At 42.1% G+C, this 18553-nt stretch overlaps 1 protein-coding gene and 1 long non-coding RNA gene across 2 annotated transcripts; both read right to left on the reverse strand.

Annotated features, from left to right (window-relative positions):
• Positions 1–968: 968 nt before the first annotated feature.
• On the reverse strand, positions 969–9645 carry LOC5505202. The gene is made up of 3 exons (XM_048724424.1): positions 8516–9645; positions 1921–4677; positions 969–1497 (listed from the first exon to the last, which is right to left on the reverse strand). Exons 1-2 carry the CDS (start codon positions 9602–9604, stop codon positions 3580–3582), a joined length of 2187 nt encoding a protein of 728 aa, XP_048580381.1. The 5' UTR covers positions 9605–9645; the 3' UTR covers positions 969–1497; positions 1921–3579.
• Positions 9646–10851: 1206 nt separating this feature from the next.
• Positions 10852–12184, reverse strand: LOC116613047. The gene is made up of 2 exons (XR_004294073.2): positions 11818–12184; positions 10852–11384 (listed from the first exon to the last, which is right to left on the reverse strand). It is a non-coding gene; the product is annotated as an uncharacterized LOC116613047 (long non-coding RNA).
• Positions 12185–18553: the final 6369 nt, after the last annotated feature.

An 18553-nucleotide genomic window follows, 5' to 3' on the forward strand; every position in this document is an offset into this window, starting at 1 on the left:
ACTTTTGCCTTCCTTTGCAACTTTTGGGCAACAAATTGGTATAAAATCGATCCAAACCATCATAAAGTTCGATATTTCATCTAAAAAAATTAAAGTAGATTTAAAAATGGCTCAAATGGTCCTGGACAGCCCTAGTCCAGACCTGGGTCTCTCTTTGCGCTCGGCATTCTAGCTCGCGTAAAAGGACTTGTTCGCTCATGGTCATTCAATAAACTCCGTTTTGTAGCTGGGAAATAACATATTTATTTTTTTTCATCAATAGATTTTCCAACTTTTTTTACATTACGGGCCAGGGGCTCATAAGTAGGGACAATCAACTTCCCCACATTCTGGTACTATATAGGTGTCACGGCGTTTCCTAGGATCAGGATATTTTTAGACGCCCGGATGAGCCAATCAGATTCGACCTTTGTGTTGACGTTTTGGCTGAGCTCTACTGCACGCGCAGTCTCAGGCAAAAAGCTATGTTCTCTCTTCGGTACTTTGCTCTTTTTATTGCTCTCTTCTTTGGTATTAATCCAACCCTACCTAAGACTTTGAATTCTAGCTTGCAATTATTTTGGTAAACAAACAAAACTGACGGATGATGGATAAAAATATATTCTTCCTAACTGCAATTTGCGCGTGCAGCCTCACGTCACTCGCGCGCACCAACGTCAACGTAGCCAGCTGGTTGGCCCGTTCGTGCGCGATCGTCTAAAAATAGCCTGATCTTGGGAAACGCAGTGACAATAATATACTAGAAGTTCTCGTGGAGAAGTGAAGTGCTCGAGCTCATAGATTGGTTGGTCATTCAATTGCAAGGGTTAAATCAATATTTTTTTAGATTTGTGTGGGGCAGTTCGCACATTTTCCATAAGCCAGGTTTATGCAAGACCCCATTTTCTTTGCAGCCACTGTCTTGGCTGATAACTAACCCTTTCATGGTTTCTCTGTTTGTTTTATAAGAGAAGTAGAACAAAAACAAATTGCTTGTAGTCTTATTTTATTAAACAAAAGAAATTATTTAATTGAAGCCATTGTATGTCTAGAAAAGGAAAGGTGAAGTCTGATAACCATAATATACAATCTGATTAGCTGTGGAGGGGATTTGCAGTCATAGATATTATGGAAAGTAAGTATATTTTAAAAAAAGACTGCTTTTTGGTGGTTGAGTGGGAGGGGCACAACCCGTGTGCCCACCCCAAGCTGCATGCCTGTACATACGCAGTAAGCTATTTGGGTCTAAGTGGTGGCCATGATAATAGCTACTGAAAAGATTACTGCTCATGTATTAGCATATAGTGAACTATACAGAATTTATGATCTCCTGGTTATCCCTAACAGTAGCTTCTGCATGTAAGTACACTGCAGTATTCACTGGAGCCCACTGATCTCTAAATAATCTCTGTGTCTTCTCCGTGGCTGTGTTTGCCTTGGTTTAAAATAATGAAGCAATCCATTTTTTTTTTTCTTGGGCAATGATTTGCAATCATAGTAGTTCTGGACTGGACATTGCTGTGGAAAAATAGACTCGAAATATAAAATACTGCAAACCCAGTATCAAGTAAAATAAAGCAATTTAATGTCTGATATTAGAAGGGCCGAGAAGCGGGGCAGAGAAATGAGATTTTTCGGATTTATTTTACATTTCCCTTTATACGAAAGTCTCATCAAATAACGCATAGATCTACTTATTATTTACCCGTCATCTTAGGAATTTGGTTGGTTTGTCTTCCCTTCATAAAGTTATTTCGCTCAGTTGCATTTATAAACAAAGCCTTACAGTACGAACGCCAGGCAATGGGATTCGGGCTGTTTGACTATCTTTTGCTTTTCCAGGTGAGGGGGTAGTTTGATTATCCGAGTTCTTTTATTATCAAATGACAAACTTCGAAAGCCATGATAAGCAAACATCGGATCATAAGTCGTCATACTTACCAAATAATTCTTTGATATCGCCATCGTATTCGCGGTAAAAATCGAAGAAGGAGCTTTCAAAATTATCGGAAACACAAGGTAAGTGCGAAAAAATCCTGGTGAATCGCGGACTACCAAAGGTAGCTCAAATCTTGGTTTCCTTGGAGTCCGTCCAAATCACAGCTGGAAAGGCAACGCATAGACTACTAATTGACGATGAGGGGAGGGGACGTGAGATTTCGTTTCCAAGATGGCGACGGTTTGTTCCACAGGAAACCCAAATCGACACGATGACCGAAATTACAGATGATTGCCCCGACTTATGAGCCCCTGTACGGGCTAATGGTTGCACGAAGCGAGGTTTCGCTTCTGACTTCTGTCCGCAGTCTATTGACCCAAAAGACAGTGCGGGTGCTTTCTACCACAGGGGGACCAAGTAGACCGAGACCGCTCATCAAAGGAAAAGATATCGTAAAATGTTTGTTGTATATTGCGGTTAGAAAACGAAGAAAATGCAAAACTTGTCACCATGAAATAATAACAAATTTAAGCAGCAGTTTCACAAAATTGTGAATAAGATTTTCTTTATCTTGTTGACCCCTCATCAGTTTGTATCCCCTACCCTCTGCCAGACCTTAAACCCCTCACCACCTTATATTTTATCAATGCTGTATTAATAATTATTTTTCATGAACAAGAGAAGTGTTAATGCCCCTTTAGTTGTGCAGACTAGTCCTGCTGGATTGGTTCTTGAATTCACACAATTTTAGGTTGGTTATCAAGTACGGGTACTAAAGATGGATGGCTCTTCCCAATCTCAACATCACATTGTTTTTAGGCTGGTTGACAAGATTTGTTAGATGGAATTGCCATTTAATGTAGTCACCCAAACCACAAGGGGTGCACAGTTCCCAAAGAAGAGGTTCTTACACATCTGAAACCTATGTTGACCTGACACTGTTCCTCTTACTTGAGAAGCAAAATCTGTACCACTAGCTATTACCCCACTCTCTTTGGACACATGTTTGATAAGTGTTAAAATGTGGAATATTTGTGTGTTAATGGTGAGGGTAGGGAGGTTACAGAAATGAGAACATGTTTTACTGACCTACCCCCCCCCCAATCCCTGCCTCTTATACTCACTTTACAGTTTTCCAGAAACTTTTGGTAGAATATTTACAGTAAGGGACAATTGAGCAGAGAATTCTAACCCAATAGGGGGCTTCCACTAAGAGATCATGTGACTCGTTGGGTGGCAAACAAGCACATGCTCAGGCTTTTAGCAGCAAAACAATAGTTACAAAAAGTGACTTATTTAGGGCTGACAAATAAAGCCTGAATTGTTTTCAGAAAGGGTTTAGATTCCTTTAAAGATTTTATTTTTTTTTGTCATTCTCTGGTGTGATGGGTGCAGTCATTACTGTGTTTATTTCTGCTTGAATTTGCCACCCAAAAGGTAACATGATCTTTAAGCACAGCAAGTTCCCTATCATAAAGAAAGAAGTTATACAGAAACTGTATAAAAACAGGTTTGATTAAAATGCATAAGAATCAACATCTATGGATATAATTTTAAAATTCCCTTGAGCAGAGAAGATGAGCTAAAAGGAATGAATCTGTTCACAAGAAAAATTGTTTAATTGAGATAATTAAATAGATCACTACCAATTTCCCAAAACTTCATAATTCTCCACTTTCCCCTTTTCCTTTGCACTTTCTCTTGTGATTCTTAGATACTTTGTTTAAAAAAAGCTTCCCACACTTTTTACAATCTACATGTTCTAAGGGTGGCTCAGCTTTTGGTTCATTCAGCTGAGTTACAAAGTCTCTGGAATGTGATTCCTCCTTCTCTGTCGTATCATCAACTACATGACTTTGATGACTTTTGACCTCAATGTGCTCCAACAGGGCTGCTTTACTCTTGTATTTCTTGCCACAAGACTTGCAACTAACCATAGCCTCTGCTTTCTTACCCATGGGAACACCTGTTTCTATCAAGTGTTGTTCACCAGTTTTTCGCACAAGTCCAGATTTGTGTAGTCTTTGTTTCAGCTCGACAAAAAGCTTAAAACTCACCCAGGCATCAAGAGCGGCATAGGAGGCTTGTTCATATGTTAAAGGGAACAGCTCCCAGTTGCTCAGGGAAATGTACTTTGGTTTATCAAGCTCAATTCCCAAAATCGTTTTGGCAAGTTTTTTCAAACCAGTCCCATCTTGGTTTAAAGCAAGAACTTTGGCATAAACTTGGGTGTCTGATCTCCCGTTACACAAAATCTCTGTATCACGCAAAAGTTTTACTGCATCTCCCGAAATACCACTACCTACTTTAAGTATTCTGATATTACCCAACACATTCAACAAGGAGCGAGGCAACAAGTCCAAACGCATATGAAATAGATGCAACACAAGGCAGGAGTGGTTTACTGCCAACTGTAGTGTAGCTGTATTGTTTTCTTTTCCTCCTAATTTATTTGGAATAAACTGTGGTCTCCATTCAATATCCATGCCGATAGCAACGGTAGACGAGTTTATGTTTTTGTGTATCCACAAATCTGCATCATTCGGGCATTTCGTGTAGACTACCTCGACACCGCTAGCAGGAGAAGGCAGAGTGAACACTCTTGTGGCTATTGGTCGTCTTGATATTGGAATTAAGTGGTCTGAGTATCGAGCTCGCTTTTCTCTTTCATTTCTCTCAGTCCATTGATGAGCTCTCTTTCTATTACCATTAAAACTTGGTCTTTTCGTGCCTGTCTTATAAAACTCCTCCATGTTTTTTTATTTTTACGAACACGTGACCAGGCAAACGCTTGCGACACAGGGCTCCCAAGCTCGAGAAAAGGCCACCTGAGGCAGAGAGAGGTGAGCTCGTTCGTATATATTGAAATCGATTGTGTTGTAATTTAAGCTTTTTGTGTCTGGAGTGTTATAGAAAAAAAACGTCTGAGACTATAGAACATATCTTTATGAACCGACGTACCGACGGTAGGCATATGTAGATTGTGCTCGGCAACTTTTGAGCAACTTATCGTTGGACCAGCAACCTAGAGCAACTTTAACTTTTGCCTTCCTTTGCAACTTTTGGGCAACAAATTGGTATAAAATCGATCCAAACCATCATAAAGTTCGATATTTCATCTAAAAAAATTAAAGTAGATTTAAAAATGGCTCAAATGGTCCTGGACAGCCCTAGTCCAGACCTGGGTCTCTCTTTGCGCTCGGCATTCTAGCTCGCGTAAAAGGACTTGTTCGCTCATGGTCATTCAATAAACTCCGTTTTGTAGCTGGGAAATAACATATTTATTTTTTTCCTCAATGGATTTTCCAACTTTCTTTACCTTAAGGGCCAGGGGCTCATAAGTAGGGACAATCAACTTCCCCACATTCTGGTACTATATAGGTGTCACGGCGTTTCCTAGGTTCAGGATATTTTTAGACGCTCGGATGAGCCAATCAGATTCGACCTTTGTGTTGACGTTTTGGCTGAGCTCTACTGCACGCGCAGTCTCAGGCAAAAAGCTATGTTCTCTCTTCGGTACTTTGCTCTTTTTATTGCTCTCTTCTTTGGTATTAATCCAACCCTACCTAAGACTTTGAATTCTAGCTTGCAATTATTTTGGTAAACAAACAAAACTGACGGATGATGGATAAAAAATATTCTTCCTAACTGCAATTTGCGCGTGCAGCCGTCAACGTAGCCAGCTGGTTGGCCCGTTCGTGCGCGATCGTCTAAAAATAGCCTGATCTTGGGAAACGCAGTGACAATAATATACTAGAAGTTCTCGTGGAGAAGTGAAGTGCTCGAGCTCATAGATTGGTTGGTCATTCAAATGCAAGGGTTAAATCAATATTTTTTTAGATTTGTGTGGGGCAGTTCGCACATTTTCCATAAGCCAGGTTTATGCAAGACCCCATTTTCTTTGCAGCCACTGTCTTGGCTGATAACTAACCCTTTCATGGTTTCTCTGTTTGTTTTATAAGAGAAGTAGAACAAAAACAAATTGCTTGTAGTCTTATTTTATTAAACAAAAGAAATTATTTAATTGAAGCCATTGTATGTCTAGAAAAGGAAAGGTGAAGTCTGATAACCATAATATACAATCTGATTAGCTGTGGAGGGGATTTGCAGTCATAGATATTATGGAAAGTAAGTATATTTAAAAAAAGACTGCTTTTTGGTGGTTGAGTGGGAGGGGCACAACCCGTGTGCCCACCCCGAGCTGCATGCCTGTACATACGCAGTAAGCTATTTGGGTCTAAGTGGTGGCCATGATAATAGCTACTGAAAAGATTACTGCTCATGTATTAGCATATAGTGAACTATACAGAATTTATGATCTCCTGGTTATCCCTAACAGTAGCTTCTGCATGTAAGTACACTGCAGTATTCACTGGAGCCCACTGATCTCTAAATAATCTCTGTGTCTTCTCCGTGGCTGTGTTTGCCTTGGTTTAAAATAATGAAGCAATCCATTTTTTTTTTTATTTCTTGGGCAATGATTTGCAATCATAGTAGTTCTGGACTGGACATTGCTGTGGAAAAATAGACTCGAAATATAAAATACTGCAAATCCAGTATCAAGTAAAATAAAGCAATTTAATGTCTGATATTAGAAGGGCCGAGAAGCGGGGCAGAGAAATGAGATTTTTCGGATTTATTTTACATTTCCCTTTATACGAAAGTCTCATCAAATAACGCAGAGATCTACTTATTATTTACCCGTCATCTTAGGAATTTGGTTGGTTTGTCTTCCCTTCATAAAGTTATTTCGCTCAGTTGCATTTATAAACAAAGCCTTACAGTACGAACGCCAGGCAATGGGATTCGGGCTGTTTGACTATCTTTTGCTTTTCCAGGTGAGGGGGTAGTTTGATTATCCGAGTTCTTTTATTATCAAATGACAAACTTCGAAAGCCATGATAAGCAAACATCGGATCATAAGTCGTCATACTTACCAAATAATTATTTGATATCGCCATCGTATTCGCGGTAAAAGTCGAAGAAGGAGCTTTCAACATTATCGGAAACACAAGGTAAGTGCGAAAAAATCCTGGTGAATCGCGGACTGCCAAAGGTAGCTCAAATCTTGGTTTCCTTGGAGTCCGTCCAAATCACAGCTGGAAAGGCAACGCATAGACTACTAATTGACGATGAGGGGAGGGGACGTGAGATTTCGTTTCCAAGATGGCGACGGTTTGTTCCACAGGAAACCCAAATCGACACGATGACCGAAATTACAGATGATTGCCCCGACTTATGAGCCCCTGTACGGGCTAATGGTTGCACGAAGCGAGGTTTCGCTTCTGACTTCTGTCCGCAGTCTATTGACCCAAAAGACAGTGCGGGTGCTTTCTACCACAGGGGGACCAAGTAGACCGAGACCGCTCATCAAAGGAAAAGATATCGTAAAATGTTTGTTGTATATTGCGGTTAGAAAACGAAGAAAATGCAAAACTTGTCACCATGAAATAATAACAAATTTAAGCAGCAGTTTCACAAAATTGTGAATAAGATTTTCTTTATCTTGTTGACCCCTCATCAGTTTGTATCCCCTACCCTCTGCCAGACCTTAAACCCCTCACCACCTTATATTTTATCAATGCTGTATTAATAATTATTTTTCATGAACAAGAGAAGTGTTAATGCCCCTTTAGTTGTGCAGACTAGTCCTGCTGGATTGGTTCTTGAATTCACACAATTTTAGGTTGGTTATCAAGTACGGGTACTAAAGATGGATGGCTCTTCCCAATCTCAACATCACATTGTTTTTAGGCTGGTTGACAAGATTTGTTAGATGGAATTGCCATTTAATGTAGTCACCCAAACCACAAGGGGTGCACAGTTCCCAAAGAAGAGGTTCTTACACATCTGAAACCTATGTTGACCTGACACTGTTCCTCTTACTTGAGAAGCAAAATCTGTACCACTAGCTATTACCCCACTCTCTTTGGACACATGTTTGATAAGTGTTAAAATGTGGAATATTTGTGTGTTAATGGTGAGGGTAGGGAGGTTACAGAAATGAGAACATGTTTTACTGACCTCCCCCCCCCCACTCCCTGCCTCTTATACTCACTTTACAGTTTTCCAGAAACTTTTGGTAGAATATTTACAGTAAGGGACAATTGAGCAGAGAATTCTAACCCAATAGGGGGCTTCCACTAAGAGATCACGTGACTCGTTGGGTGGCAAACAAGCACATGCTCAGGCTTTTAGCAGCAAAACAATAGTTACAAAAAGTGACTTATTTAGGGCTGACAAATAAAGCCTGAATTGTTTTCAGAAAGGGTTTAGATTCCTTTAAAGATTTTATTTTTTTTGTCATTCTCTGGTGTGATGGGTGCAGTCATTACTGTGTTTATTTCTGCTAGAATTTGCCACCCAAAAGGTAACATGATCTTTAAGCACAGCAAGTTCCCTATCATAAAGAAAGAAGTTATACAGAAACTGTATAAAAACAGGTTTGATTAAAATGCATAAGAATCAACATCTATGGATATAATTTTAAAATTTCCTTGAGCAGAGAAGATGAGCTAAAAGGAATGAATCTGTTCACAAGAAAAATTGTTTAATTGAGATAATTAAATAGATCACTACCAATTTCACAAAACTTCATAATTCTCCACTTTCCCCTTTTCCTTTGCACTTTCTCTTGTGATTCTTAGATACTTTGTTTAAAAAAAGCTTCCCACACTTTTTACAATCTACATGTTCTAAGGGTGGCTCAGCTTTTTGTTCATTCAGCTGAGTTACAAAGTCTCTGGAATGTGATTCCTCCTTCTCTGTCGTATCATCAACTACATGACTTTGATGACTTTTGACCTCAATGTGCTCCAACAGGGCTGCTTTACTCTTGTATTTCTTGCCACAAGACTTGCAACTAACCATAGCCTCTGCTTTCTTACCCATGGGAACACCTGTTTCTATCAAGTGTTGTTCACCAGTTTTTCGCACAAGTCCAGATTTGTGTAGTCTTTGTTTCAGCTCGACAAAAAGCTTAAAACTCACCCAGGCATCAAGAGCGGCATAGGAGGCTTGTTCATATGTTAAAGGGAACAGCTCCCAGTTGCTCAGGGAAATGTACTTTGGTTTATCAAGCTCAATTCCCAAAATCGTTTTGGCAAGTTTTTTCAAACCAGTCCCATCTTGGTTTAAAGCAAGAACTTTGGCATAAACTTGGGTGTCTGATCTCCCGTTACACAAAATCTCTGTATCACGCAAAAGTTTTACTGCATCTCCCGAAATACCACTACCTACTTTAAGTATTCTGATATTACCCAACACATTCAACAAGGAGCGAGGCAACAAGTCCAAACGCATATGAAATAGATGCAACACAAGGCAGGAGTGGTTTACTGCCAACTGTAGTGTAGCTGTCTTGTTTTCTTTTCCTCCTAATTTCTTTGGGATAAACTGTGGTCTCCATTCAATATCCATGCCGATAGCAAGGGTAGACGAGTTTATGTTTTTGTGTATCCACAAATCTGCATCATTCGGGCATTTCGTGTAGACTACCTCGACACCGCTAGCAGGAGAAGGCAGAGTGAACACTCTTGTGGCTATTGGTCGTCTTGATATTGGAATTAAGTGGTCTGAGTATCGAGCTCGCTTTTCTCTTTCATTTCTCTCAGTCCATTGATGAGCTCTCTTTCTATTACCATTAAAACTTGGTCTTTTCGTGCCTGTCTTATAAAACTCCTCCATGTTTTTTTACGAACACGTGACCAGGCAAACGCTTGCGACACAGGGCTCCCAAGCTCGAGAAAAGGCCACCTGAGGCAGAAGAGAGGGGTGAGCTCGTTCGTATATATTGAAATCGATTGTGTGTAATTTAAGCTTTTTGTGTCTGGAGTGTTATAGAAAAAAACGTCTGAGACTATAGAACATATCTTTATGAACCGACGTACCGACGGTAGGCATATGTAGATTGTGCTCGGCAACTTTTGAGCAACTTTTCGTTGGACCAGCAACCTAGAGCAACTTTAACTTTTGCCTTCCTTTGCAACTTTTGGGCAACAAATTGGTATAAAATCGATCCAAACCATCATAAAGTTCGATATTTCATCTAAAAAAATTAAAGTAGATTTAAAAATGGCTCAAATGGTCCTGGACAGCCCTAGTCCAGACCTGGGTCTCTCTTTGCGCTCGGCATTCTAGCTCGCGTAAAAGGACTTGTTCGCTCATGGTCATTCAATAAACTCCGTTTTGTAGCTGGGAAATAACATATTTATTTTTTTTCCTCAATAGATTTTCCAACTTTCTTTACCTTACGGGCCAGGGGCTCATAAGTAGGGACAATCAACTTCCCCACATTCTGGTACTATATAGGTGTCACGGCGTTTCCTAGGATCAGGATATTTTTAGACGCTCGGATGAGCCAATCAGATTCGACCTTTGTGTTGACGTTTTGGCTGGGCTCTACTGCACGCGCAGTCTCAGGCAAAAAGCTATGTTCTCTCTTCGGTACTTTGCTCTTTTTATTGCTCTCTTCTTTGGTATTAATCCAACCCTACCTAAGACTTTGAATTCTAGCTTGCAATTATTTTGGTAAACAAACAAAACTGACGGATGATGGATAAAAATATATTCTTCCTAACTGCAATTTGCGCGTGCAGCCTCACGTCACTCGCGCACGCGACCAACGTCAACGTAGCTGATTGGCCCGTTCGTGCGCGATCGTCTAAAAATAGCCTGATCTTGGGAAACGCAGTGACAATAATATACTAGAAGTTCCCTTGAAAAGTGAAGTGCTCGAGCTCATAGATTGGTTGGTCATTCAATTGCAAGGGTTAAATCAATATTCTTTTAGATTTGTGTGGGGCAGTTCGCACATTTTCCATAAGCCAGGTTTATGCAAGACCCCATTTTCTTTGCAGCCACTGTCTTGGCTGATCACTAACCCTTTCATGGTTTCTCTGTTTGTTTTATAAGAGAAGTAGAACAAAAACAAATTGCTTGTAGTCTTATTTTATTAAACAAAAGAAATTATTTAATTGAAGCTATTGTATGTCTAGAAAAGGAAAGGTGAAGTCTGATAACCATAATAAACAATCTGATTAGCTGTGGAGGGGATTTGCAGTCATAGATATTATGGAAAGTAAGTATATTTAAAAAAAAGACTGCTTTTTGGTGGTTGAGTGGGAGGGGCACAACCCGTGTGTCCACCCCGAGCTGCATGCCTGTACATACGCAGTAAGCTATTTGGGTCTAAGTGGTGGCCATGATAATAGCTACTGAAAAGATTACTGCTCATATATAGTTCATATAGTGAACTATACAGAATTTATGATCTCCTGGTTATCCCTAACAGTAGCTTCTGCATGTAAGTACACTGCAGTATTCACTGGAGCCCACTGATCTCTAAATAATCTCTGTGTCTTCTCCGTGGCTGTGTTTGCCTTGGTTTAAAATAATGAAGCAATCCATTTTTTTTTTATTTCTTGGGCAATGATTTGCAATCATAGTAGTTCTGGACTGGACATTGCTGTGGAAAAATAGACTCGAAATATAAAATACTGCAAATCCAGTATCAAGTAAAATAAAGCAATTTAATGTCTGATATTAGAAGGGCCGAGAAGCGGGGCAGAGAAATGAGATTTTTCGGATTTATTTTACATTTCCCTTTAGACGAAAGTCTCATCAAATAACGCAGAGATCTACTTATTATTTACCCGTCATCTTAGGAATTTGGTTGGTTTGTCTTCCCTTCATAAAGTTATTTCGCTCAGTTGCATTTATAAACAAAGCCTTACAGTACGAACGCCAGGCAATGGGATTCGGGCTGTTTGACTATCTTTTGCTTTTCCAGGTGAGGGGGTAGTTTGATTAACCGAGTTCTTTTATTATCAAATGACAAACTTCGAAAGCCATGATAAGACAACCCCGTAAAACATCGGATCATAAGTCGTCATACTTACCAAATAATTCTTTGATATCGCCATCGTATTCGCGGTAAAAATCGAAGAAGGAGCTTTCAACATTATCGGAAACACAAGGTAAGTGCGAAAAAATCCTGGTGAATCGCGGACTGCCAAAGGTAGCCCAAATCTTGGTTTCCTTGGAGTCCGTCCAAATCGAAGCTGGAAAGGCAACGCATAGACTACTAATTGACGATGAGGGGAGGGGACGTGAGATTTCGTTTCCAAGATGGCGACGGTTTGTTCCACAGGAAACCCAAATCGACACGATGACCGAAATTACAGATGATTGCCCCGACTTATGAGCCCCTGTACGGGCTAATGGTTGCACGAAGCGAGGTTTCGCTTCTGACTTTCGTCGATGTTCGTGAAGATTTTGTTTGCTCATGATCATTCAATAAACTCCATTTTTTATTTCCACATAACGCCTTAAATCCACTTAAATCCTCTTTCACGCGAGCCAGAATATGTCGACCGCAAAGAGAGTCCCAGGTCTGGACTAGGACAGCCCTTTTTCCTGTTACGTGTGCCCACGATATCTGGACAGCAGCTATATTTATAACGGGCGCTTAAATATCCAGCGGTTATTCGTTGCAACATGGTTGCCGCCATCACAATCGAAAGAGACTAAGGTTGTTTACGATTTAATCGGTAATTCCGGTCTACTGTTTATTTTGTAAATGGTACAGATCCCCGGAAAACCGTGTGCCATTTGCAGTTTTCCATAGAATATTTGACCGACAGTGGGCAGTTGGCCACGACAGTGACGCCATTTTTGGGGACCTTTTGCCTGATGCCTCGCCCCAGGGGCTCGTTTCTCAAAACACCCGAAAATACTCGGGCCCGAAAACGTTTTATTTCTTAAATTTGAAAAGCTGGCTAATCCTAAAAAATTAATGGTATCTAAATGTGTTGAAATATCGTCAAACATCGTATTTTACCACAAAGATTCATGTGAAGGAGATTCTCTTTATAGATTTATAGAATTTGATCTTTCCCGAACTTCTCGGGCCGAAAATCACATGGCTAAAATATTAAGAAAGTTCTCGGGACCTCGCAGTCACCCGATACTTTTCGGGTAACTTTTTGGCTTCAGCAAAACTTCGAAAATAGCCCTATAGAGCGTAATCATTTGGAATACGAACTAAAGAAAGTTTTAACTGTTCTAAAACATGGAAGCGGTACTCCAAATGGAAAACATGCGAAATATTTAGAAAAAATGAAAAATAAAGTTTTCGGGCCCGAGAATTCTCTGGTGTTTCGAGAAACGGGCGCCAGGTCAATTCCATCTATTGTAGCTCCCCCCTGTGATCGTGGTGTTCTTTCCCAAGTTTGGTTTGCCCGACGAGGTTTGCGTTTCCCAGTTGGGGTCCACCGAGTTGATATTTTGGGAATCCTGACCGTTTCTGAGAACATTAGCAGGGGTAAGGGGGCTATAGAAAGAGAAAGTGGTAGGGGATTTAATTGTACGACAGGGAGTCGGAATACGGGGTTGTAAATGGCAGAGAAGAGGGATGCGTTGGCAGGAGAGAAATATTGGCAGTAAGAGGGGATATTAGGGCTACCGAATCATCTTTGGTGAAGTCTTGCGAGTACCAGCAAAATACTGCGAGCAAATAAAAAAGCTCGGAAATCCAAATGGGAGAGCTCTCGGTAGAGAGAGGGAATCATTGACAGGGAGAGCTATCAGAAGGGAGGGGGAATCATTGGAAAGGGGAGCTATCAATTTGGTAAGGGCGTCATTGGCAGAGGGAGCTATCAGAAGGGATAGGGCGTCATAGACAGAGGGAGCTATCAGAAGGGATAGGGCGTCATAGACAGAGGGAGCTATCAGAAGGGATAGGGCGTCATAGACAGAGGAAGCTATCAGAAGGGATAGGGCGTCATAGGTAGAGGGAACTATCAGAAGGGATAGGGCGTCATAGACAGAGGGAGCTATCAGAAGGGATAGGGCGTCATAGACAGAGGGAGCTATCAGAAGGGATAGGGCGTTATTGGCAGAGGGATCTATCAGAAGGGATAGGGCGTCATAGGCACCTTTCAGAAAGGATAGGGCGTCATTAGCAGAGGGAGCTATCAGAAGGGATAGGGCGTCATAGGCAGCTATCAGAAGGGATAGGGCGTCATAGGTAGAGGGAACTATCAGAAGGGATAGGGCATCATAGGCAGCTATCAGAAGGGATAGGGCGTCATTGGCAGAGGGAGCTATCAAAAGGGATAGGGTGTCATTGGCAGAGGGAGCTATCAGAAGGGATAGGGCGTCATAGGCAGCTATCAGAAAGGATAGCGCGTTATAGGTAGAGGGAGCTATCAGAAGGGATAGGGCGTCATTGGCAGAGGGAGCTATCAGAAGGGATAGGGCGTCATTGGCAGAGGGAGCTATCAGAAGGGATAGGGCGTCATAGACAGAGGGAGCTATCAGAAGGGATAGGGCGTCATAGGCAGCTATCAGAAGGGATAGGGCGTCATTGGCAGAGGGAGCTATCAGAAGGGATAGGGCGTCATAGGGAGCTATCAGAAGGGATAGGGCGTCATTGGCAGAGGGGGCTATCAGAAGGGATAGGGCGTCATTGGCAGAGGGAGCTATCAGAAGGGATAGGGCGTCATAGGTAGAGGGAGCTATCAGAAGGGATAGGGCGTCATAGGCATCTTTCAGAAGGGATAGGGCGTCATTGGTAGAGGGAGCTATCAGAAGGGATAGGGCGTCATAGGTAGAGGGAGCTATCAGAAGGGATAGGGCGTCATAGGTAGAGGGAGCTATCAGAAGGGATAGGGCGTCATAGACATCTTTCAGAAGGGATAGGACGTCATTGGTAGAGGGAGCTATCAGAAGGGATAGGGCGTCATAGGTACAGGGAGCTATCAGAAGGGATAGGGCGTCATAGGCAGCTATCAGAAGGGATAGGGCGTCATAGACAGAGGGAGCTATCAGAAGGGATAGGGCGTCATAGACAGAAGGAGCTATCAGAAGGGATAGGGCGTCATAGGCAGCTATCAGAAGGGATAGGGCGTCATTAGCAGAGGGAGCTATCAGAAGGGATAGGGCGTCATAGGTAGAGGGAGCTATCAGAAGGGATAGGGCGTCATAGACAGAGGGAGTTATCAGAAGGGATAGGGCGTCATAGGCAGCTATCAGAAGGGATAGGGCGTCATTGGCAGAGGGAGCTATCAGAAGGGATAGGGCGTCATTGGCAGAGGGAGCTATCAGAAGGGATAGGGCGTCATAGGTAGAGGGAGCTATCAACAGGGATAGGGCGTCATAAGTAGAGGGAGCTATCAGAAGGGATAGGGCGTCATAGGTAGAGGGAGCTATCAGAAGGGATAGGGCGTCATTGGCACCTTTCAGAAGGGATAGGGCGTCATTGGCAGAGGGAGCTATCATAGGGGATAGGGCGTCATAGGCACCTTTCAGAAGGGATAGTGCGTTATTGGCAGAGGGAGCTATCTGAAGGGATAGGGCGTCATAGGTAGAGGGAGCTATCAGAAGGGATAGGACGTCATAGGCAGCTATCAGAAGGGATAGGGCGTCATAGACAGAGGGAGTTATCAGAAGGGGTAGGGCGTCATAGGCAGCTATCAGAAGGGATAGGGCGTCATTGGCAGAGGGAGCTATCAGAAGGGATAGGGCGTCATTGGCAGAGGGAGCTATCAGAAGGGATAGGGCGTCATAGGTAGAGGGAGCTATCAACAGGGATAGGGCGTCATAAGTAGAGGGAGCTATCAGAAGGGATAGGGCGTCATAGGTAGAGGGAGCTATCAGAAGGGATAGGGCGTCATTGGCACCTTTCAGAAGGGATAGGGCGTCATTGGCAGAGGGAGCTATCATAGGGGATAGGGCGTCATAGGCACCTTTCAGAAGGGATAGTGCGTTATTGGCAGAGGGAGCTATCTGAAGGGATAGGGCGTCATAGGTAGAGGGAGCTATCAGAAGGGATAGGACGTCATAGGCAGCTATCAGAAGGGATAGGGCGTTATTGGCAGAGGGAGTTATCTGAAGGGATAGGGCGTTATTGGCAGCTATCAGAAGGGATAGGGCGTCATAGGCAGAGGGAGCTATCAGAAGGAATAGGGCGTCATAGGTAGAGGCAGCTGTCAGAAGGGATAGGACGTCATAGGCGGCTATCAGAAGGGATAGGGAGTTATTGGCAGTGGGAGTTATCTGAAGGGATAGGGCGTTATTGGCAGAGGGAGTTATCTGAAGGGATAGGGCGTCATTAGCAGCTATCAGAAGGGATAGGACGTCATAGGCAGCTATCAGAAGGGATAGGGCGTCATTGGTAGAGGGAGTTATCAGAAGGGATAGGGCGTCATAGGCATCTTTCAGAAGGGATAGGGCGTCATTGGTAGGCGAGCTGTCGCTATGGAGAGGGAATCATATGAAGGGGATACCGAAGCTATCTAAAGTGAGAGTGAATAATTAGCAGGAGGAGCTATCAGTAAGGAGAAATTATTGGCAGGGGGGCTATTGATAGAAAGATTAAGTTATTGGTAGGGATATATTAGTATGGAGAAGGAATCATTAGCATAGAGGGAGCTATCAGTAGAGAGGGAATGATTCACATGAAAAGCTATTGGTAGCGAGGGAATCATTAGCAAGGAGAGCTATAAGTAGCGAAAGGGCGTCATAGGCAGCTACTAGTAAGGACAGGTTTTAATTGGCAGGGGGAGCTATTAAAAGAGAGAGGGAATCTTTGGCAGGCGAGCTATTTGTAGGGAGAGAGAATCATTGGCAGGCGAGCTATTTGTAGGGAGAGGGAATTATTCGCAGGCGAGCTATTTGTAGGGAGAGGGAATCATTGGCAGGGTTGCTATCAGTAGCTGGCGCGTACACAGGGGGTGCGCAGGATACGAGTGTCCATCAGCAGGGGAGGGTTAGCCAGATAGGTGTCCTTGGTAGGGAAAAAAGTTACTGTGCGGTAAGAAACGGGTGCTATTGACAGATTAGTGGGCGTTATAGGTAGAAGAGTATCTAATAGTTTGTGAGTGGGTTGGCAACATGCCCCTACCTATTGCAACCTCGATCTGCCAATACGCTAATGTTGAAAATAACTAAAAAAATATTGTTTAAATAAAAAAATAATAATAATAAAACTCACAAACTGGTTACCGTGGCACAATGCGTGGGACTTCTTCCAGAGCGCATCAGCAGGGGAGTGTTCGTTGTATACCATGATGGGGGAGGAAAGATTTTTACTCAGGACACCTTAACATTTCAGACCCCCCCACCCTTTGGTGAAAAAAGAATCGCTTCCTCTAAGAACCTCTGGGATTAGAGTAGAACTTATAAAAAAATTCAGATCCCCCCGAATATCTTTCCTCGGGGTATTTAATTAGCATTCCCTTAGAGTTATTTTATTCACAATTTTATTAGTCACGGCTTAGTAGTCAGTCAGACATTAGCATGGGAGGGAATGGTAGAAAGTGGTTTGGGCGGGCTATGGTAGGGAGGTGCTTGGTCAATGACAAAGGAATAGGAGCGAAGCAGAGAAGGGGATATATAACAGGATAAGGGGATCACGTTAAATTATTGCCTGCGTAGCAAGCGTTTCTTGACATTAAGCAAGTCTTTCCCATTAAAAGCCAAACTCAGATTAAAGGGGCAGCGTTATGGTAAGAGCTTTGCAATAGCTATCCGGCCAGGACACAATGACTTTTAGTCAAATTCTAATATTGACTTATAAGCCTTTGGTACATGTGGGAGACTTAAATTCAAAGGAAATGACCACAAACTGTCAATAAACATAGTTTTCAATAAAATATTGCATATTATTTTAACAAGGCATTGACATTTTAAAGTTGAACTGTTTGTAGACAATTAAAAGCCTACAATAAACACTGCCTCCAGACATGCGCAGTACCATGACGCTGTCCCTTTAATTAAATTTGAAATTCCTGTGTCGTTTGTTTTTAATCTAGGAGGAAGGGTAGGGGGAGGGCGTTGATAATAGAGGGGGAGGGTTTGTTCGAGTGGGCGTTCATTACAAACTTGTAAGCTTAGGATGGGGGGGCGTTCATTAGATAAAAGGCGTTCTTTAGATGGGGCGTTCATCAGATCATTTACGGTAAGCAAAAAATGGGCAAGTCATTGGTAGCGAATGAGGGGTCGGTTCAGCGTCTATGGGTCTATGCATGCTGCAAAAGGAGTACTTGGTTAATCTAGCACAAATATTCTGGGCACATATCTATTATTCTTATTATTATTTTCCAATTTGATTCAAATAAAAATTCTAAAAAATACATTTTTGTTGGTACAACTTTCTTTTGTCTTTATTTCCGGAATTTTCTTAGTACATATTTTAAGCTAATGTGTCTACGGATGCTATGTGCTTTTCAAGTTAGAGGCTACAGGGGTACTAAAGAAGCGTGGATCGTTTGCACGAGGAGTGTCGATAATAAAATCCCTGTGTTTGTTCAGGGTTGTGTTTAACATAGTTTATGGACTTTTGTACGTAAAGCTGTATACAATGCTTACAAACCGTGACAAAGAAGTGATTGTACTTTTATTAGTTGTCTGAGATCGCTCCACAATGTCTATCCATCTGAATAAAGAAGTGCTCATTAGATGAAGCAATAAAAGTCAAACAGTCCAATGTACGACAAACTAACGGTGAAACAGCACCTTTAATACTCTCGGCCACCGTATTGTTCAACAATTAAATGTCAAATGGCGCTTAGTATGGTTTAAGTGTGCATTGTAAGCCAGCGCTGTGCTTGTATGCACAGAAGTGCGTCTGGG

This window comes from Nematostella vectensis, chromosome 2 (genome assembly GCF_932526225.1).
Source record: "Nematostella vectensis chromosome 2, jaNemVect1.1, whole genome shotgun sequence".
Classification (NCBI taxonomy): domain Eukaryota; kingdom Metazoa; phylum Cnidaria; class Anthozoa; order Actiniaria; family Edwardsiidae; genus Nematostella; species Nematostella vectensis.